The sequence below is a fragment of the Platichthys flesus genome, chromosome 18 (assembly GCF_949316205.1).
Source record: "Platichthys flesus chromosome 18, fPlaFle2.1, whole genome shotgun sequence".
Taxonomy (NCBI): domain Eukaryota; kingdom Metazoa; phylum Chordata; class Actinopteri; order Pleuronectiformes; family Pleuronectidae; genus Platichthys; species Platichthys flesus.
In genome coordinates, this window is record NC_084962.1 from 14354310 (window position 1) to 14375165 (window position 20856).

Sequence of the window (20856 nt, forward strand, 5' to 3'; positions counted from 1 at the left end):
TAGAGTTGGGGAAGGGTGAGGGTTCATTAGAGCAGGGTTTAGATGAAAATTGATCGAGAGTTTATTCATGGTGAATGTTTGTGAAGAGTATCTGCAGTATAATTAATTATTTAAAATGCAAACAAGTATTAAAAGTTCAGGGTGAAGTAAAGGTGTCACTCACTGAGCCCAAAGCTAATATAACCTGCCTTCCATACATAGTACCTGAAACTAATGTTAATTACTATTGCGATTGATCACTATAACCGACCTGTATCTGATCTAACAGGTTCCTGGCCTGCTGCAGGGCCACCGCTTCTCCTGGCTGTTGAACATCTGAGTCATGGTTGACTTCCTGGAGCCACCGCTGCAGCTTCTCCGCCATCTCCCGGTAGTTCTGCCACTGGCGGACCAGGCTGTCGATGATGCCTCTCCGCTGCTGGGCCCGCCGCACTATGCACTGCCACTGGTTGCTCAGTAAGGCCAGTTTCACGCTGAAGTCGTCTCTGTGAGTGGGACAGGAGGGAGAACGGTGTCTATGCTGCTCACTCCTTAATGCATTGTTAAATAAGACTGTGTGTCTTCTGCATTCATGTGCCAACCTGTCATCCGTTAGTCCCTGGTCCAACATACGATGACCGTCACTGATGATGGAGTAGAGAATCTGTTGCCTGCTAAACATTTCTGCCTGGAACAACTGCAAGGACACGTGAATATATTAAATAACAGTGCTCTATATAGAAGCACAGCAGTTATCATACTGATGCTTTTCAATGCTTGGCTGACCTCGTGGTCTCGCTGCTGCTCCAGCAGACTCTGACTATTGCCTGAAATCTCAGCGGCCAGCTTCAGCTCGGTCTGAGACAGGAAGTCCATCCAGGCCTCGCACTTCTGCAGGAAGCTCTGCTGCTGGAGCAAAACCGCCTGGAGCTTACTGTGGAGGGACGGAGGGAGGTCACACACAGCCTCAACATTAGGATTAGGATTAAGAGACAACATTAAGTGAAATAAGATTAAGATTAGTAATTAATCAACTTTAATATATAAGTTTATATGTTTTAGTTTATTATTATTATATTAGCTTTCACATTTTACACATAGGTTCAATGCCAGTGTAGCTACCCTGACCTGAGCTGCATATTATTCATTATTTATTTAACATCTGCTGCAGATTCTCATGGTGAAAGGAAACATTTCACAATTTAACTTGATAATTTATAGGTAAGTTAAAAGGCTTTTTGTTAATTACTCACTGACATTACCAGCAGCATTCTTTGTGGTTGATGATATAGAGATAAAACCACAATCCCTTTCTTGTAATATTCATTACAGAGCACAGGTTTACCAACATGTAAAGTATGGCGGCTCTAGGTACCTGAACCTCTCAGTGAGGTGAGCGCAGTGAGCGGCCCAGGCTCTGTTGAGACTCTGCAGCTGTTTGATATCTCTGTCACTGACTGGTAATCTGTACACCAGCTCGTTCACCCGCTCCAGGTCGGGAGACAGACTGCTCAACTTCAACAGGTGAACCTGGAAATACAGTGTCAGACATTTTTCAGTTTAAGCTCAAACATGTTTTGCTTTCAGATGAATTAAAGGCAATGGAGAGAGAATACAATCTTAGTAAGAGCAGAGAAAAAATCAATAGCATAGACAACTGCCTGTTTCTGTACCTTCAGTTTTTCCATACGTGACTGGACCACAGTGAGATCCGGCGAGCCGACCGTGTCCGACTCCTTCAGCACCGCCTCAGCCTCCTCACTGTTTTGCATCAGTGTTTCCAACTGCTCTCTGAAACTGTCACAGGACTGAGATCCGGACTAGGAGCAGTCAGACAGAGAAAGACATGAAGTCAGAGAAAGGACACTGAACCAATCACATCTCTTTCCTCGTATCAGGGTTGTATGTAGAAAAGAGAAACTGTGTGTTTGAGAGAGAACATGTTTGTAATTCTGCTGTCCTACCTGCAGTACTTCCTGCTGCCTGTGAAGGGCGTGCTCCAGCGTTGCCAGACGATGTGTGAGTAACAGGTGATCTGACTGGAGGGCTGCAGCGGAGGAGGCGTCGACTTGGCTCTTCAGCTGTTCCCCTAAAGCCTGCAGCTTCTGGAGCGACTCCTGCACTGCAGCCTGGTGGCAAAGGCAAACCTGCAACAGAGACTCAGGTTAGGAGCACAGTCACTGAAAGCCTGTGCACAGGAGGAATATTTGAATTTGTAAGAAGAGATGTCTGGATTCAGGAGAAACTGTCATGTTTCCATTCGTTTCCGGGAATCCAGTGGGTTTGAAAAGGTTAGATTTATCAAAACATGGTTATATTTTTTCCAAACTCAAAGAGGACCATTCAACCCTTTTTGCTGAATTTCCATTTCTCTAAATTCATTCAGGATTAGTAAAACCAGCGTGGTGTGCTCTGTGGTTTCCGCTCAGCTCAAAAGAACACTGAATTCTTAACCACTCAGTGTCCGGAGACAGTTTGCATTCGTGATCCTGGGTTAATATGGCTGTCTGCTTACAGTGTTAGGAGTGTTTCTCTAGACATGGCACAGCATGGCCCTACAAGCCTAGGAGGGGGACCCCTGTAGTGTAAATCAGGGGCCTGTCTCTTCCGTTGCAGCCCCACTCTCAAAAAGCTTTTGTTAGGTTGTGCTGTGTGACTACATTCAAGCAAACAAAAGGACAGGGTGCAATTTGGTATTCTGCAGAGGGGAAAGAGGCTTTGTGGATCCTCATAGTGAGCTGACAAGCTTTTCAGAAGCTTGTTCACTAGATCTTAGAAAACAGAGGAGACTCAGGGATGCAGGGTTTTCAGGGTTTTCTAGCTTTTAGTTACAGTATTAGGAAAAATGTGTATTTTAAACCACAAAGACGTGGACTTGTTAATGAACCACCACTGAACCTGAGTATCGAGAGGTAATAACTATCATCACAACATTAAATCCTCCCATATACTCACATCGCAGTCCTTTATCCAGGCACTGCTCTCCTCCTCTGAGATCTCCTTATCTGTGGCACTCTTCAGCAAGCGATCAGCATGCCCTTCCTGTTTCTGCACTGCTGCCACACATTGGCCGTACAATGTCTTGTAACGTTGCCACAGGCCCAACAAGGCCTTACTGCTCCTCAGCTGCTCTGAGATCTGCTCCAACAGGCGGTTCCACCTGCAGCAAAAGAGGCAAAGGAAGAAGTTACAGCACACTTGGAGCTCAGGTGTTTGATTTAAGGCCGCTCAGAGATGCGTATTTGTCACCGCTATACCTCATGTTGACGTCCCGCAGGGCCCTGTTGAGTGTTTCAGCCACAGACGGGTGGCACTCTGTCAGTAGCTGGTGTGTCACGGAGCCAAATTTCCTCAGACTGCTCTCCTGTTTGTTCATCTCCTCCTGCAGGTTCTTTAAAATACAGACATCCACAAAAATGATTTCAAATTCATTAAATTCTCCGTGCACAGGCAGCCACTGGGTGAAATACCTTTAAGATGACTTTATTCACTATTAAACTGTTGAAATGTTTTTAAATGTGTTTCCGCCCTCCTCACCTCCAAGTTCTCCACCTGCTGCTGCACTGCCTCTAGAGACCCGTTAAGGAGGCGCAGCCTGGACACCGAGTAGATCCCCTCCATCAGGTAACCAATGATCTCCTCTGAGGCTCTCCGATACAGCGTCCACTGCTCCAGCACTGACCGCAGACTGACCTTCATCTGACATATCTGTTAGATAGGACGGGAGACGAGATGTTTAATTGCCTTCAAGCGCATTGCAATACGGATCTGGGCAACAACTACGAGTCTTGGGGATCCAAGAAGCTCACCATGTGGTCCAAGTGAGCCCAGGACTCGTTCAGTCCTTTGAGGGTCTCCTTGACGACAGAACAGGCTGCTCCTTTCTTATCCCGAATGAGAGCGTTTCCTCGTTCCTCTGCTTTCTCTAGATCCTTCTCTTTCTCTCTCACCAATTCTTCCAACTCCTGACAGTCTTTCAGTGCATTCTGCACCGATGCTACATCCTCTATCCTGTGTCTCTTCTTTAGTTTCTCCTCCTGGAGTGTGAGCCAGGTTTTCAGAGCCTGGACTCCGTTTTCATGCTCTGACCAACCTTCCAAAAGTCCTTCCAATAACTGAATCTAAAAGACAAACAATTCACAACAATTTAACTATGGTAAACTAAGAATATGTGCAGAAAACGCAAAAATACACGTAAAATTTTCGGATTAAATTCTTAATTGCTATGTAAGTGAATCATTACCTTTACAGTTATAAGTCCCTGCAGTATTTGCCACCTTCTATTCATGACTCCCAGATTCTCAGCAAAGTCGGTTTTGACACTACGCTTCCCCTCCACGTCCTGACTGCTGATCTGCAGCACAGACTGGTTCACAAAGTCTACAGTCAGCTGCTTACACGTCAGATCGATGCGGAAACCCTGCGAAATACAAACAGAGGCATCATGAAGCTGTGATGAGGAAGAGAAAAGAGAGCTAAAGGCTGTTATTAAACTTTTTGATATATAACATGTCGGTTTTGTACCTTATACTTCTGCAAGAAGTTCTGGACCACCTCCGAGCCGACCGCTCCCATGATCTTATCCTGGTCCTTGTCTATGATGTTCTCCATGAGGGAGATCCAGCTCATCAGCTCTGTGATGGCGTGCCGAGATGCCAGCTTCTCCATCTGCAGCTGAGGGCGCAAACAGCCAAAATACACCATCATCTAATATGTCACGCCTCAACTGAAGTGAAATAGCCAAAAGAATATTATTATAAAAATAAAAAATAAAAATCCTTGATGAAGAAACCATGCAACAGACCTGGTGTAGCTTCTCTTGTACAACAGGAATATGAGTCAGCAGCTCAGCCCATTGAGTGTCGATATGGCCAAGGGCTGTCCTCAGACCAGCGGTATCTACTCTTTTCAATCGCAGAAGCTGGTTGCCCGTGCTTAGCACAGAAGAACGCAGAGACGATTTGGCATCCACCTCCTTGGAAAACTCCTATCAGAAACAGAGGTTTAGAGAAGTTGTTATTAAACCTTACCTTCATTGGAATGATCAGAATAGTGTGAGGTGATAACCAGACTAACCAGGAAGGCATAGAGGTGGTCTCTGACAGTCTCCAGCTCCTGAGGCACTGTCACTGACTGGGCTGTCCAGAACTCGAGCCGGTCCAGGGCCGACTGCAACCAGTGGCTCAACTCTGCCGACTCACTCTGGTACCTGAAATTAATATTCACCAGAAAATATTTATTTAGTTCTGACAGAAGTATTCAGACGCAAGGTATCACGCTGACAAATCATATGAAGGACTAGTGACCTGCTCCAGTGTTTGAGCGTCGAGTCGAGGCGGTGCAGCTCCTTGTTGACCTTGGTGGTGGAGGAGAGCCAGTGATCTCCAAGTTGTGTGAGCTGGTTCTCCAAGTCTGAGCAGCCAACAGACAGCAGAAGCCTCTTGCCCTCCTCATGAACCTGGTAGAGCTGGGGCTGATGCTCCGTCAGGCTGGCCTTCAGACGCTGGAGGACAGAAGGAAAGACAGATGAAGTTGACCGATTCCAAATTCTATACTTGGACACGAATGCCTGACTGCAGCTTTCAGGGTAAAATCAGGGGACATCTTGAAGAGACTGTGGTACGTGTCCTACCTGATAGAGACTGATCCTTTCAGCGAGTCTCTCCTCTGTCTCCTCTACCAGACCCACAGTGGGGATGCTGCACTCCACAGCCTCCAGCTGTCTACACAGAGCCTGGTAGTCTTCAACAAGCCTGCTCCATGACTGTCAGATAGAGAGAGAGAAATTATAACTTCATATTCCCACCGGTTTTTAACGTTTCTGATATATGTGATATAATCTCTTCTATTGGATTTTAATCAGTAACTCCCACCTCCAATATGCCCTCCAGCTCCACTCCCCTCCTGTGGGCCTGTTTGAGCACATTATGGGCTAAAGCCATGGTCTCCTCCAGGGCCTGGCTCTCCCTCAGTGCCACCAGACTGGACACTTTACTGTAAAATGTCTGGGTGAGGATCATATGGCATTCCAGACCCTGAAAGAACTCCTGGAGCAGACAAGGACACAAAGTTAAAGAGGAGAGGAATCAACAAACTTACAGTTTGGCAATTAAAATGCATGCCACTCCAGTTCAACCCCCTCCTTACTTTGTGTTTGTCCAGTAACATCTGGACCTCTATGACGGAGGCCACTGTCATCTTCTGGTCAGCAGCCATCTTGTCCTGAGCGGTGTCCACCAGGTCAGTGAGGTCATGAAGTGCAGCCTCATACTGGGCCTTGAGGGACAAGCCGTGGTTAAGGCTGCTACGTCTGGAGCCCACCATCAGCACCAGCTCCTCGTATGCATCCTACACAAAACCAGCAATATGTCGGTCACTGAGTATAACAATGTTGGGATGGTATGACCTTGGGGAAAATGTTTGAGTTCCATTATTAACTTGATATTACCTGTAGTTTGAGTAGTTCCTGATTAGAGGTTTGTTCAGACTGGAGTCCTTCTGCCCTGGTTTTCAGCTCACTCACTCTCTGCTCAAACTCCCTCAGACTGTCCTCCACTTCTGATAACGCCTACAAAGGAGCAGCACAATCAGTCAAGCTTTTTAAATACACTTTAAATATTTGTGTATTCGTTTTGGTCCGTATCCTACCTCGATCTGTTTGGATGCAGGTCTGTCTGCACTCCCCGCCATCTTTTGCAGCAGCTGGTGTTTACTTTCACTCAAAGCCGTGAACAGCATCCTCAGTTCATTCTGGCAAAGACAAGAAAAAGCAATGTTAAGATGCAGGCAGAAAAAAAAATGCAATCACATCCCTAGCTTGATATAAATCACTCAGGTGGTGCAGAAGTCTAGCTTTAACACCTGGAAAGATGAGTGTTCCTGCAGCCTGTCTCTCATGGTGTCACAGTGCTGCTCCAGGGTGGAGTCCAGCAGGCCCATCCTCTCCTGCAGACCCTCCAGGGTGTCCTCCATCAGAGCCTGCTCCTCGACTCCACACAGCCGGCCTGCTCCTCCGCCCAGCAGGTCTCTGCACTGGTTCACCTCCCTGGTCATCTCCTTCAGCTGTTTATTCAAACCCTGAGCAGAGGAGTTCAGGTCAGTAACCCAGAGAGTATGTTCTGTTCAATAACGCTTGAATTGTTTTGTCGGTTGACAGTTTACAAGTCTTATAATATATATTTCTGTAAGTGTAAATAATAAAGCCGATCGGTGTGTTTGTTTCCACTCACCTCTAGACTGGTGAGCTGCGTCTCTGTGTCCTCGAGTAGCAGCACAGGACCAGACAGCAGCTGATTCTCTGCAGCATCCAGCCAGAAAGAGGCTCCTGAAACTGCACTATACAGATCCTGCTGGACTGTCACCCCTCCAAAAGACACTGCCAGATTACTGTCACTACCCGCGGCCTGTGAGGAATAAATAGTAAATGTTTAGTAAGACGTCTGTGACTGAAGACAAAGAATTGCCAGGAAATCTACAAACAAAGTGAAAAAGGAAGGTGTCACCTCTTGGGCGATTCTCTCCAGAGTCTGGCTGCAGGCCTCAAACAGAGCTCTGGGAGAGTGAATGTCCTGGCTGCCAGACTCGGCTCTGAACACCATGCTGGGACTGGACAGACGGGACCGGTGGACGACCTGCACACGAAAGCGTCATACGAGGGTTCAAATATGAGTGATATTGTGAGAAAACAAGAGCGAAAGACAAACCCAAAAGAACAAATCGACTTGTACCGGGCTGAGTTGGTCCTGTTCCAGGGTGTTAAGAGAGAGCTGCAGCTTTGTGCTCTGATCTTTATTCAGGTTTTCCCAGCGCTGCCTCAGCTGATCCAAAGGAGACAACATCTCCGTCTCCAGCAACATTCCCCCTGGGATGGACACCTCGCTGTGGAAGGGAGACGAGCGTTTTGTCAGACTTAAATCTGGTCCCTGGAGAGTTGCTTTATCAAGAGGTCCCAGTGTATTTAGATTATTATCCAGCTTTAATTGTAACGTGTGCATATTCAACAGAGGAGAAAAAAGTACCTGTCCCCGTTGGGTGTGGTCTGTTGGTTGAGTAACTCTTCCCCAACACTTGCCACAGACTGAAGCAGCCGCCTCTGTTCAGCGACCTGAATCTGTAGCTCCTAAAAATACCGGATTTACATTAGATTCATTAATAAAGATGTACATTTTACTGTTTCGCAATTGATTTCATTGTCCTGGAGAGTATTTGGAGCTTACTCTCTGCCGCAGCATGTTCTCGTGTTGTTGCTGCGTGCGTGTTGACCGGGCCTGAGACAACCAATCCTGGACATTAGGACTCTGGGACAGAGATGAGTCCGGCTCACTGTCCTCCTGCTCCTGCAATGAACCCTAGGAGACAGACAGAAGCAGTTTTTGTTCTTTGAGACCGGGCTAATGAAGTTTTTTGGAGATCAGAGAATGGAATGCAGCTGCAGTTAAGTAAATCCACTTTGTGACGTCCATTTCATTTACTGAAGTCCACTGGAGACATCAACAATATAAGATGACATTATTATATTCAATTTATCATCCTGGAATTGCTTTTAACTGGCTCATAGAGCTACTGTAGTTTTTGTATTGTAAAGTGATTTAGTTAAAAAAGAATGTCACTATCTATTAGTAAAAGTTTTTTCTAAGGTAATCTACTTTAATGGGACATAAAGCAAATAGGTCAAACCACCGTGTCATCAGAAACACACCTGATGCAGTGCATTTAGTGTGAGCATGTGATGAGGTGGCAGCCTTTTGTCTGGTGTCTAAGGGCCCATTGTGAGACACACAGGCTCTTGTTGTTCCATGGTGGAAAACAGTGGACTTCTATGAAGAAGCATGCCGTGGCCTTTAGTGTTTGCACAATACTACCATTGATGCTTTAACCAATGCAGCACAATGCATTGCACAGCACAACAGGAGAGACACAGGGGCAGGGAGGAAGGAAAATGCACAGAACAAGAGAGGGTGGCGGAGGAAAAGAAACCCTGCGTGACCTCGTCCCTCACCTGTATGTCCACCTGTTTGTCCTGTAGCATCTGCTGCAGCTCCATGAGGCTATCTTTGAGGGAGTGCAGTTTGAAGGTGAGCTGCTCCGCCTCCCCCTTGGTCTCCCCCCGGCCCTCCATCAGCAGACTCTCACTGTGCACGGACAGCTCCGACAAGTACGACACCTTCTGCTCGATCTCAAACAGCATGTTCTGGAGAAGCAGGGGCACGAGGCAAACTCAGAAACGGTGTAATCAAGAGCAGAGGAAAACTTTTTCATATAACTTTCAGTTACAGCTGACAACCGATTGGGTAATAATAATAATTATATGATTATTTTTATAATAAAGTTGTTATATTTCAGAGATCTATAGTTTTCAAATCACACAGTAATAATATTACATTGGTATTCAGCATTTTTGGTGTTGTCCTTTCTCTATTATAAGGCTGTAGTCAGTATTTTCTCAGGATCTATCATGTGTGTTTTGCATCCCGAGAGTAAAAAACATACAACTTATGTGAGTGGTTTAGAGCCAGATAGCAATTAAGTGTTTGTCTGATATTTCTTTTGTTGATTTGATAATTTTGTTCACTCCAGAAAGCGGAGCTGCGTCTGAGGTAGTTAGCGGTTATTCCATTTTTTTCAAGCCTGTCTCTTTTCAATTTCTTTTGCGCAGACTTCCCTCACTCACCTCCCACATTTCTTTAGAAGAGAAAGAAAAGTGAAAGAGTGAGTTGTCCGGACTGTTTGTGAAAGGTGGCAGAATTGTATGGACGTGGAAAAGAGGGGGAGTAGGGTTGTATCCCCCTAATTCATACAGGGCGACAAGAGCCCTTGGCAATTCACTACGGAGAACTCTCCACAACAATGCAGAGAGACAAATATATCTATTTTCCCTCTATTCAAAGTTTTCCCCGTGTCCTGTGGTGGGAAGGTGGAGAAAATCTGTTGTCTCAGTAGTTTCTTACCACAGAAAACTTTGTTAAACTGTTCTTTGTTTTCTTTTTGCCCTCTATCAAAAAACTGAATTGTGTCCACATCATTTCCCCTCTCTCTCTCTCTCTCTCTCCCTCTCTCTCTTTAACCTTATGTCGTTTCTCACATGTTACCCCTTCTAGAGGATCTATATTGAATATTCTACACTCACTGAAGATGATTATCTACATTGGCTGGACCTTAAGGTCTGAGCTTGACAGGAGCCATATTAAGCTATAATCAGCTTACTGTTTCCCACCTGCTACAAAACACATTCAAACACGGATTTCCTTTGACAGAGCCACAGAACATGTACTGTTACTGCGGAGGGGCAAATTACAACCGTCAAAGTACAAATGATTACAGGTTGAATGTTTATTTACATCAAATTAGGTCCTCAAGATGTCCTGTCCCCTATTTTTCACAAAAAGGGTGTGTTTTATAATCATATTAAGAATGACACTAACTGATTTAAAGTTTATTCAGTTCTTAATCAATTTCCCAAACTATGTGCACATAAAGTCGGGGACAGAATTAAAGGCTAGCATCAGGATATTAATCACTTCCATAAAAAGACATTGTCCTGGTTTAAAAAGCCCTGAGGTTTCTGATGACACTACTGTAAACTGAACACTGTGACCAAAAAAATTTAAAATCTTTAGAATTCATTTTTTGGTTTGGGGTATGATTTACTATTGAAGACGACCTACCTCAATGAAACCTTTCCAAAAACACATCATTGTGGATCAGTGATCAACGCTCCTAATAACCCCCCAGATTAAGGAGACGTTACAGGATGAGTGGGGGAACAAAGGGTGGTGGAGGAATGAGAAGGGTCATCACAGAGGGATAGAGCCCTGATCCTAATCCACTCTGTCCTTATCCTAGAGAAGGTATTTATTTGTTAGGGGTCCTCTTCACTGAAATGTCTGAATTTCCTCTATTTTTTGAGGATGAACCAACCAAAAGTAAAACAGTAAAAAAAACTAAAACAAAATAATATAATACCAAGGGAATAAATCCAAGGATCCATTGCTCTACTTCAGGAACAGGGAAGCCACCTGATACTTTACCTTTGCCTTTGATATCTCCATCTTGGTTAAACAACAGCTACCAGACTTTTCTACTGAAAGTTTTCCACGTTTTCAACCGGCAAAATTGTTTTCCACCGCTAGAGCTCAATGTCAGTTCTCAGGCAACCAGTCACTCATGCCTTTAATGACGCTAGAGAACATCAGCCTCACCTGACAGTCGATGAGCTGCTCCTCCATGTCCAGGTCTTTGTTTTGGAGCTGAAGGGCAGAGCTCAGCGTGGCACGAGTGCTGAGCAGCCAGTGGTCGAGCTCCTCGGCCTCGATGTGGTAACGCTGCAGCGCCTGCTCCTGCCGCTGCTCCTCTAGCTGTTCGCTGAGTCGCTCCTGCAGAGGTCAACGTGAAAAGTTGGATACGGTGTTCATGGGTGTACAGAAGCACGGGTTAAACATGATGTTCTGCACTATAGCACTCACGTCCAGCAGCTGCCGTTTTCCTGAGGCCTTCATTCGAATGGTGGCCATCCTCTCCCCCAGGACAGTAAGGGTAGACTGGAGCGCCAGTTGGTCTCCGGGCTCCCCGTCACTGTCGCTGTCCGCCAGCTCCTCAGAGAAACACGTCTGTAACTCTCCAATCTCGTCCTGCAGCATCAAGATCTCATCCATCAGAGCCTGGGACGCACAGAGATCAGAAAGGCGTGAGAGGGGGATGAAGAAGAAGAAGATAGGGAGATGGACATTGTCTGAGGATAAAAGACTGAGAGGAAGATGGTGAGAGAGCAGCAATAGAGGGTTTGCCCCAACTGCCGGACAGCAGTGGTAAAAAAAAAAAGGAACTGTATCAACAGTCACTGGGACGTTGTCATAGAAACAGAGAACAGTGCCTTGCAGTCTGTGAAACCATTGCACAGGCTGGTGCAATATTAAACCCCTCAATCATTCTCTGTTCTCCCTAGGAAGGCCTGTTTAAGTAACATTTGTATTATTCCCAAGAGACGTCTCCTCTCCTCTTTTATTCCTCTAACCCACACTCATTTAACTGCCCAGTATCTCCGGACCCTCGCCTCTTCTCCTTCACTCACCTGATGAGCAGCCATCTGGCTCTCGGGGCTCTTGCTGGGCTCCAGCCCCTCGTTGAGCGCCCCCTCGATGGACTCCATCTTAGTGGAGATGGACTGGAGGGACTCCTGATAGTGCTGCTGCCGCTCCAGAGCCTCGTACAGACTCTTCTGCTTCTCGCTGATCTGTGGCAGGAGAGGGAGGAGGGAAAGAGAGACACAGAGAATTGCTTGTGTTTGCCACTTTTGTCATCCTGCTACAAATATGCACATTTGGATTTTGGTACAATCCACAGTAGACCCCCCCCCAAACCCAAGATCTCTTTCTAACTACACTGTGACTTGTGTTTGTGAGATCAACAACAAGCTGTAAAGACAGATTTACAGTATAAGGTGCAATGATACAATATCTGGAAGTTTGGATTTATTAACTTTGAATGAGCTGCTGAAGGGACGTACCACATTCTTGAGCGTTTCCCAGGATCTCTGCAGGTCATCCAGGTTGGCAGCGCTCGACTCCATGGATGGGTCATACAGCTCCTGGAGGGGCGCTCGGCTTAAAGTGCCTCGACCCTGTGACACAACAACACAGTCAGTGTGGGTTTCATTAGTGTGCGACCGAGTGTGTGTACAGTACACACTCCTTACTGTACCCGTCAGGTTGATTGAGGGTGGTTCTGAAATGTATGTCCCCAAACACACTGTCACAAATAAATTGAATGTAACATTTGAAGGTAGTTAAGCCCACATCTGCTGTAATGTGTAGATAATGACACACTCATGCTGATCTCAGCATCAAAACGTGCAACAAATTATCTTCGGCAAAGTAAATCTATAACATTCAGCAAAAAAGAGAGAAGCAGGGGCAGCACCGCAACTCAAACACCCGTTCGGTCAATAGTGGTGATGATGAAGATGATGACGATGATGGGGAGGTCGTGGTTTGGTGGTGGAAATCAGGCGAAGGTTCTGGGATGGGGATTGGGTGGCAAAGTTTGCAGGTCCATCTTTACAAGTTATATTCTGTCTTAAATGCTTATATTTATTAAAAAAAACTTCTGACAACCACAAGTGGAAACTCACTTGTTTCTTTAACTTTCGGCATCTAATGAAAACTGCACTAATACTGAAAATGCTCCACGTTGACATTTTCTTGTAACATGAAAAGTGGATTATGGCATTGGGGCAGGTGGGGCATTGGGGCAGGTGACCAGGTCGGGAGGTGCTTCAGAGGGGTGGCGGTTGCAGTACCTGGTTAAGAGGAGCGTCAGCGTTAGCCCCTGGGGAGGGGGAGCGGCAGGCAGGGGGAGAGGAGACCTCGCTGTTGGTTCCCTCCTCCCCTGACTCCTCGGTCACGGGGGAGAGGAGTGTGTGGCAGCGGCCGGCTGTCATCTGACCGCACATTCGCGCCGCACATCAAACACACGGATCAAAGAAGCAGGTGGAGGTAAAGGAGGAGGGCGAGCGAAACAAAAAAGAGGCAGATAAAAGGGGAGAGAGAGAATATGAAGCGTGAAAAGAAGAGAGCATAAAAATTAATGGGGGGGGGGGGCAGTGCAGGTTAGGCAGATTACAGTGAGCACACTGCTTATTAATTAGACAGTGAGTAATCAAATAGCAGGAAGAGGACACCCATAAGATCACATTACTGCTGTTGGGATAAAACTCTTCAACCTCAACACACACACACACACACACACACACACACACACACACACACACACACACACACACACACACACACACACACACACACACACACACACACACACACACACACACACACACACACTTTCAAAATACAGTATTAAATTGTTCTGTGCTAATGGACACACACTGGATTCCACTGGCGATGATTGAGCCATTAGGATTTTCTCACAGGACACATCAGAGGAAAGGACTGCTCATTTACCAGGAACTGAGAATCACACATACAGTAAGTGCACACACAGTGATTTGCTCACGCCGCTCTAAAGAAGTCTAAATGAAACCACTCACTTGCAGAAAGCATAACTCATACGTGGCATAGCTGTCAGAGGGTGGGAATACAGCAGCAGCAGAAGAGGCTGCAGCTGTCACAGAGGCAGCCCAGTTGTCTGTGAGCCTGCATGCTTCAGCAGAGAGGTGCAGCTTTAATGGGAGCCGAAGCCTTACTGGGCTGCGTTTTGGCAGTTAGTGCAGACAGAACTTGGCCGCCTGACTCAGGACCTTGTCGTTTTTTTCCCGGGCTTTTATGATGCAACGCAATGCAACAAAAGCGCACATAAACACTAGTGGGACATGTGTGGAATAAACATGTGTGGGAGACTCAGTGATTTCACACGCCGAGATTAGTTGAGAGACTGAGGTCGACTGTCACTGCAGTATCTCTGTGGAACAATAACAAAGGAGGAGTGTATGCAGTCCCAGCAAGCTACAGACGCCGTACACACAATCTTAATATGCTCTGCTCGCACACACACACACACACACACACACACACAAGCATTTATATCCTGTTTCCTGGCCTGCTGAGACTGAACACACCACAAACAGCACTAAGGCAAGGTACCGAAATCTGAACCACACAAAGAAAAGACAGAGGAAGTGCAGGCAGTGAGGCGACCAGTCACTGACAGACAGGTGAATGATCGAGCTGAGGATGACACAGTGTAGTTGCCGGTTAACAGAGTCGGGCTAAGAAGAAGTTAAACGAAGTGACGCAGCACAGTTTCAGTGCAGTGATAAACGAGAGGAGACGGCCAGAGGAGAATGAAGAAGAACACTTGAGGGGAAGGGAAGATGGGAAAATGCTTCAGCAGAGAGAGAGAGAAAAAGAATAATAATAGAGAGAAGACCTTGGTTTCTTTAATATTTACCATAATGAACCCCTGAGTAGAGAGATTTCTTTATTATTGCTAACTTGGAACCTTTATAGTAGCAGTGTTGAACCTGTAACTATAACTGTCATCCTCAGTCAACCGTAATTTACTTTAACCTAATTACATTATCGTGAAATGAACTCTACGCCGTTTAGAAAGCCCCAAATAACCCATGGGGATACTTTTGTTCCACTTTGAGAAACAGAAACACACACACACACACACACACACACACACAACTATGATGTGAGTCTCTATGTGTCCAAAAAAGGCTCTGCTGCTCACCATGACGACAGAGGGGTGTGCAGGAAGCTGCTTGTTGGCGGTTGCCCCGGCGCCGGGCAGCTCCTCATCACTCAGCTCGTCCATGCCGTCCGACAGGCCGTCCACCTCGTTGACCGTCAGCAGCATGGTGGCGTGTTTGGCCTTCACCGTCAGCATCTTGCACTTGGAGTGGAGCGAGGCGATCTGCTCCTGGTAGCCACGGATCTTCTGGGCCAGCTCCTGTCAAAACATCCCCCCCGGGACACAGAAAACACCACCGCCCCCCCCAGGGTCAGGAGAGTGTGACTCAGTCCACAATGGGAGATCAATAGTTCCCTGGCTGAACAAGATCCCGAGGAAGAGGAGGGCGGCTGGGCTGGTTCAGCGTTGACTGCTGTGCCGGTGTGAGAGGAGTGAGCGGAGCGGACGCATTCTCTTCCCTCCCCGGTCTCTCGCCTTTTGGCCTCACAGTGAGTAAGTGCAGAAAGAGAATAGCACAGCCTCACTCTCCCCCTTCCCTCTGTCTCTCTCCCTCTCTCTGTTCTATATCTCTGGGCCAATCAGAGCAGCACAGAGGCGGGTGACTCAGATCGGCGGTGAAGCCAGCAGACAGGATGTTGGGTTGAGAGAGTGAGAGAGAGAGACCCTTGCAGAAATAGTTCAGAATCCCTCAAACACTCCCTCTCGTACACATACACAGCCGGGCAGGAAAATAACAGGAAGTGATCTCACTGCAACCCCCTTCCTCCGCCTGCTGCTTCCCTCCTCCACCAATCCGCACTCATCTCAACAAAAGAGAGCGGCCGAGGAGAGAGGGAGTGTGTATGGGGGAAGAATGACAGAGATGGTGTCAAATTACAGCTATGGTATGAGCCGGCAGGCCGGGTCCAACTCCTCCTCCTCTCCTCCTCCTCCTCCTCCTCCTCCTGCTCCCTCTGTGCCGCAGATGGTCAGTGAACTGATAAGCAGGTCACGTGACAAACTGGACCAGTGGAGTTGCTCAGCTTAGAGATCAAACTCAGACATAAACACAGCCGTGACGGAGGGATTGCATTGACAAGGAAATGTCATGTGTTTCCTGTATAAGTAGAGGGGGTGGATCAAATCCACCAGAACTTTCAGGACAAGTTTAACTGTCATGAGAAGGGAGACTTGATTGGTCTTTGTGTGCAGGTCTTTGCCCCCCCCCCCCCCCCCCCCCCCCCCCCACCTTCCAAATCTCTCTCTCCTCAAGGGAGATGGACCACTCTTACTCAGCAAATGCAAAACTGCAACAGGAAGCACAGATGCAGGTGAAAAATGCTGCAATCATCAGCACTGCATCAAGCAGGAATGTACGCAGACTCTATTTACATGCACCCTCAGATACATGAGGAATGTGTGTGCGAGTGTTGGGCTTTTTCAGTCACAACATAATGTTCTCCCTGAACTGTTTTCTAGGCAGACCAGGTTTGATAAGGGATTACATGTGATGTGTTTACTGTGGGATTTCCTTTAGTTATAACTAATGATTATTTTATTGCCCAAAGTTTTCATTTGGCAATTCAGCAATAACTGAACGGATGAATTGATGCCTCTACTACTCTTCGATTACTACCAGCTCAGTCAGATTCATTCATCAGGGAAGCCCACAACAACTCAGAGATATACAGTATATTTACTGCTGCCACTTCTTCACGACAGAGTGAACTTTAAAGCAGAGAGAAATTAGATTATTGAAGGAGCAATAAAAGAAAATTGTATTTATATCAGGGTCTTTATTCTATGAAACGTTTTACTATAGTTCTACGAATAAAGACGAGTTCAGCAAATAAACCCCTATAAATCCTTAAGTTTGATATTGGCAAAATAAAATTGTAGTCAGTGCCTGTTGTAACGGTCCAGGCCTTTATTAGATTAAACACAAAAGCATGCAGTTGTGATTTATTTTATAACTTCGTTTTTTAAGCAACATGTTATAGAGGGCGCTTGTTTATTAGTCTATATGGATCAGATTTTTCAAGATTGGTCTTGAAGTATAAGACAAGCCTGTACAGAGACCTGATGCCATCCCTCGAGGGAATAACTATATTATAGTTGTTCTGACTCATATCAAATATATTTTAATAAATAGCAGAGATAGAGTGTGTGTCCTCTCACCTCATGGTGGTGTATCTGAGCCTGAAGTTCCTGTATGTTATTGGTGGAGACCGGCCGATCCTGAATGATGCGATGGGCTTCTTCTATCAATCTCTGGAGGTTCTTCACTTCCTGTTCGTACTGCTCATACTGCACCACAGCCTCCTGGCAAAGAGGAAACGTAACAAGGTAAGAGTGAAGATTTATGAATGTACATAAGAGCTGTCTATCCCATTTTGAGTCTGAGCAAGACCACTGTGAGCACAAACAGATTCATTCTCATTCCAAATTCTTAAGATGCTTTAATTGTCTGTCCTCCAGTTTGTGTCTGGAGGTCAGACATTTGTTTCTTCTGACGGCTAATCTTCACCACAATGAGCTTAAAAACAAAATCAGCCCAGATCCAAAGGATTTGTGGATAACACCGGTCTGATGGGGGCTAAAGGAAAAACACAGAAATTCCTGAGGAGGTCTGTCGGGACACTGCAGCTGAATTCAGAGCATCAGAGCAAGTGGCAACATAAGGTCAACACACAAATGTCTGTGCAGCTCAGATGCTGAGTGGCAACGCTCTTCTAATTCCAAATGAGGATTTTTAGGTCTACAGGATTCAACTCGACAGGATAAGGAAGTAATCTGGAAATGAAGACAGATTAAATAATATGACACAACACCTTATTAACTAACTCTTACACGTATTGTTGATGTCATGCTTTAACAGGATTCTCAGGTCTGTTATTGTAGTTAACTTCAGATTTAAAAATGCAGCCAAAAATCAGCAGCACTTGTAATGTGAGGGTTGCCCTCTACCTGCAGGATGTTGCACTGCTGGATGGTGGTGTGCTGCAGTTGGCTGGCCTCTTGTTGCAGAGTCTGAGCTGTGCGGCAGGTTGGCAGACTGGCCACTACCTCCTCTGGTAGCCGGAGGGCGCTCTGACACCGCTGCAATGCCGCCACCTGCTGCTTGAAGCCCTCCATTTCCACCAACAGACGCTTGAGAGGGACAAAAGGGGGCGTTAGAGAGTGAGGAGGAATCAATGAAAAATTGAACAGATGGATTCAAATACATGCCAATGAACGGGTGTGTACCTGTCTCTGTGTAAGCTGCTCTCTGAGGCTGAGTCTGTTGAGGTCAGGGGAAGCAAGTGTGACCTGGATCTGGTCCACAGCCGAGTGGAGGTTCTTGACTTCTGCCTCCAGACGCAACATGTCCTGAAACAGACACAGACAGATCAACTAAATTAGAGGAGAGAACAGGCAGGAGCAAGAGCATCTTACAGTGACTCTATCACCAGAATATAAAGTAGCTGATGGGTAAAAAGTGACCTTGTGACTGTGTTCGCTAATATAGACTTGCTTCCAGTAAATCACATTAGTCTGCAAAAGTGTGTTTCCCATTCACTTGAGTAAAAAGCGATTCAGTTTATTAAACAAATCTCTTCTGCTGCAAGTTTTTATTGACTTTGATGTATTTCATGTTGAGGAAAATTACATTAACAGTCCCCGTCACTAGGATTTGTGCTTTGTCTCCAATCTTAACAGAGGGAAACAAATCTGCAATCTAAACCCACAGGAGGAATGTAAACAGATTTCCAACATCAGGCGACAGTGAGCAGCAGACGACCATCTGTGTATCAGCAGCAGGGCAATCAGACGAGAGTAATAGATTACTGCCACTAACTGAAGCAGTTCATTTCATTATGACTGTGTGTGGATTCATCAGTAACCACAGGGGGGCACTGTTGGACTGTGTCTCTTGTGTATCTGACTCACTCCGAGTACGAATCAATACTTCAGGATTTATGAAATAAAATTAGCTGTGGCTCTTGATGTTTTTAATGAATGAAATCCATTTGATCAGATCACCCTGAAATAACTAAGAGGTGAAGTGTTATTGATGTGCACTTCCTGTGACTGAAGGTCGTTTACCTTCGCTGCATCCTGCAAACTCTGCAGACGAGTCTTGGCCGTTTGCTGCAGCTCCTCCGTGCGTCTGCTGAGGTGGTTCACCTGCAGGCTCCACCCCTCCGTCTGCAGCACCTCCCCCAGATGCCCCTCCCTTTCCCCCATGGCCTCCAAGTCCCCATGGAGACCCCGGCACTCCCGCAGCAGCGCCTGTCACCATGGGAACGTGAAATTACAAGTCAGAGAGAGGAGGCCTTTTTTTTTTTTAACAGAGCAATTATACTAATTGTGTCAAAGCAACATAGTGAACAGGACATGACATTTCACTGGAAATCACTGTGAGTCTAATTAGCTGTAAGTTTGTGTGGAAGCATCAAATTTAATTGGTTGATGGAAACAGAAGATTTTATTATTGTGGAAAAATAAATATAAACATTTTTTGGATTCTATTTTTGCAGCTTTAAGACTTTAACCTCCCTAAGTCTCACCTGATGTGCTCGAATCTGCTCCTGCAGCTGTGAGGCTGAGCTCCAGATGATGTTACCAGTGACCAGAACTTCTGCTTTTTCAGTCCAGCTCAAAATGAACGCCTTCATTCCCTGATATTCATCCACCTGTCTCTCTGCCTGCTCACATGTAAGAGACAGACAAATTAAAGAATAAGGCAAATGAGTGAAATACTCTAAAGTCTCAGAATCACTAGCCACAAAATACAGATAATTATAATGATTATATTCAAGAAATAGTGGGAACTTTTCTTTCTCCCACCTTCTTCAGTCTGTTGGCTCTGTCCTGGACCTGCTGTGTGGTGTGCCGCTGCACCTCTGTCAGTTTGGCCACTGCATCGCCGAGCTGCTTACACAGCAGAGGGTTCTGCTCCCCGAACTCCTGCACCGCTACTCCCAGCTCTGCCAGAGAGCGAGAGCAGGAATCACACTCTTCACAAAGAGCCTGGAGAGGAGACAAGAGGAGAGTAAGAGGTGAGGTGGAAATGGAAATAATGAAGAATGGGGTTTAAATGACAGGCAGTTGATGGCAGAATTCAGTTCATGCCATTCCAGCTCCAAAACACTCATTAACCTCAACATCTGCAAATGGGATTGGTCAATTGAACAGGGGTTAATTGCTTGTTAATTAGTCAGTCTGTCTTGTTGATTACTTTGGTCTCTTCTTTGGCCTCCTCCAGGTCGGCACGCTTGTCTTCCAGTTTCAGAGCGATGGTCTTCAGCTTCGCTTCGATGTCCTGGAGTCGGGAGCTGAAGTCCTCTTTCACATCTCTGGTCTGCTGCACCTCCCTCTCCCGTGCTTGGACCTAAAGGATATGGTGGAAATACACATCATTCAGTTTACATGAGCCACATTTAAATAGCAGCAAAACTAGACTGTTGCGACGGCTTCATTTGGTATTTACTAAAAATGACATACATGAATAAAGCCCTTAACGCAGCAATACAAATATACACTCAATGTCTGGGCATTCATGCAGACTCACCTGGTCTTCAGCGGAGCCCAGAGCCAGAGCCACCTCGGCCAGCTGCATGCTGAGCTCAGAGGGCAGACCAGCCTGGAGGTCGTGGTACTTAGACTGCTGCAGCTCAGTCATCCGCTCCACACTCTGACGCCTGCTGATGACCTCACCGTGTGCAGTCTGTAACACAGACAACAACGGATGATTCAATGCAAATC

General features: G+C 46.2%; 1 protein-coding gene across 1 annotated transcript in view; it reads right to left on the reverse strand.

Annotated features, from left to right (window-relative positions):
- syne1a (spectrin repeat containing, nuclear envelope 1a) overlaps window positions 1-20856 on the reverse strand; it is a 106325-nt gene that overhangs the window by 17753 nt on the left and 67716 nt on the right. Inside the window, exons 84-124 of the mRNA XM_062412002.1 lie at window positions 20663-20818; window positions 20330-20482; window positions 19939-20121; window positions 19659-19796; window positions 19195-19380; window positions 18355-18477; window positions 18076-18258; window positions 17287-17430; window positions 15169-15387; window positions 13274-13414; window positions 12482-12595; window positions 12047-12208; window positions 11442-11636; window positions 11178-11351; window positions 8978-9169; window positions 8196-8327; window positions 7998-8098; window positions 7707-7857; window positions 7482-7610; window positions 7209-7382; window positions 6841-7056; window positions 6628-6729; window positions 6428-6547; window positions 6127-6327; window positions 5853-6026; window positions 5612-5743; window positions 5286-5482; window positions 5056-5188; window positions 4784-4966; window positions 4504-4653; window positions 4223-4399; window positions 3789-4100; window positions 3517-3687; window positions 3237-3370; window positions 2935-3139; window positions 1944-2126; window positions 1653-1799; window positions 1355-1509; window positions 766-913; window positions 582-676; window positions 251-485 (exon numbers count right to left, since the gene is read on the reverse strand). Coding sequence (XP_062267986.1) covers window positions 251-485; window positions 582-676; window positions 766-913; window positions 1355-1509; window positions 1653-1799; window positions 1944-2126; window positions 2935-3139; window positions 3237-3370; window positions 3517-3687; window positions 3789-4100; window positions 4223-4399; window positions 4504-4653; window positions 4784-4966; window positions 5056-5188; window positions 5286-5482; window positions 5612-5743; window positions 5853-6026; window positions 6127-6327; window positions 6428-6547; window positions 6628-6729; window positions 6841-7056; window positions 7209-7382; window positions 7482-7610; window positions 7707-7857; window positions 7998-8098; window positions 8196-8327; window positions 8978-9169; window positions 11178-11351; window positions 11442-11636; window positions 12047-12208; window positions 12482-12595; window positions 13274-13414; window positions 15169-15387; window positions 17287-17430; window positions 18076-18258; window positions 18355-18477; window positions 19195-19380; window positions 19659-19796; window positions 19939-20121; window positions 20330-20482; window positions 20663-20818 — 6720 coding nt within the window. The remainder of the gene's footprint in view (window positions 1-250; window positions 486-581; window positions 677-765; window positions 914-1354; window positions 1510-1652; window positions 1800-1943; window positions 2127-2934; window positions 3140-3236; window positions 3371-3516; window positions 3688-3788; window positions 4101-4222; window positions 4400-4503; window positions 4654-4783; window positions 4967-5055; window positions 5189-5285; window positions 5483-5611; window positions 5744-5852; window positions 6027-6126; window positions 6328-6427; window positions 6548-6627; window positions 6730-6840; window positions 7057-7208; window positions 7383-7481; window positions 7611-7706; window positions 7858-7997; window positions 8099-8195; window positions 8328-8977; window positions 9170-11177; window positions 11352-11441; window positions 11637-12046; window positions 12209-12481; window positions 12596-13273; window positions 13415-15168; window positions 15388-17286; window positions 17431-18075; window positions 18259-18354; window positions 18478-19194; window positions 19381-19658; window positions 19797-19938; window positions 20122-20329; window positions 20483-20662; window positions 20819-20856) is intronic.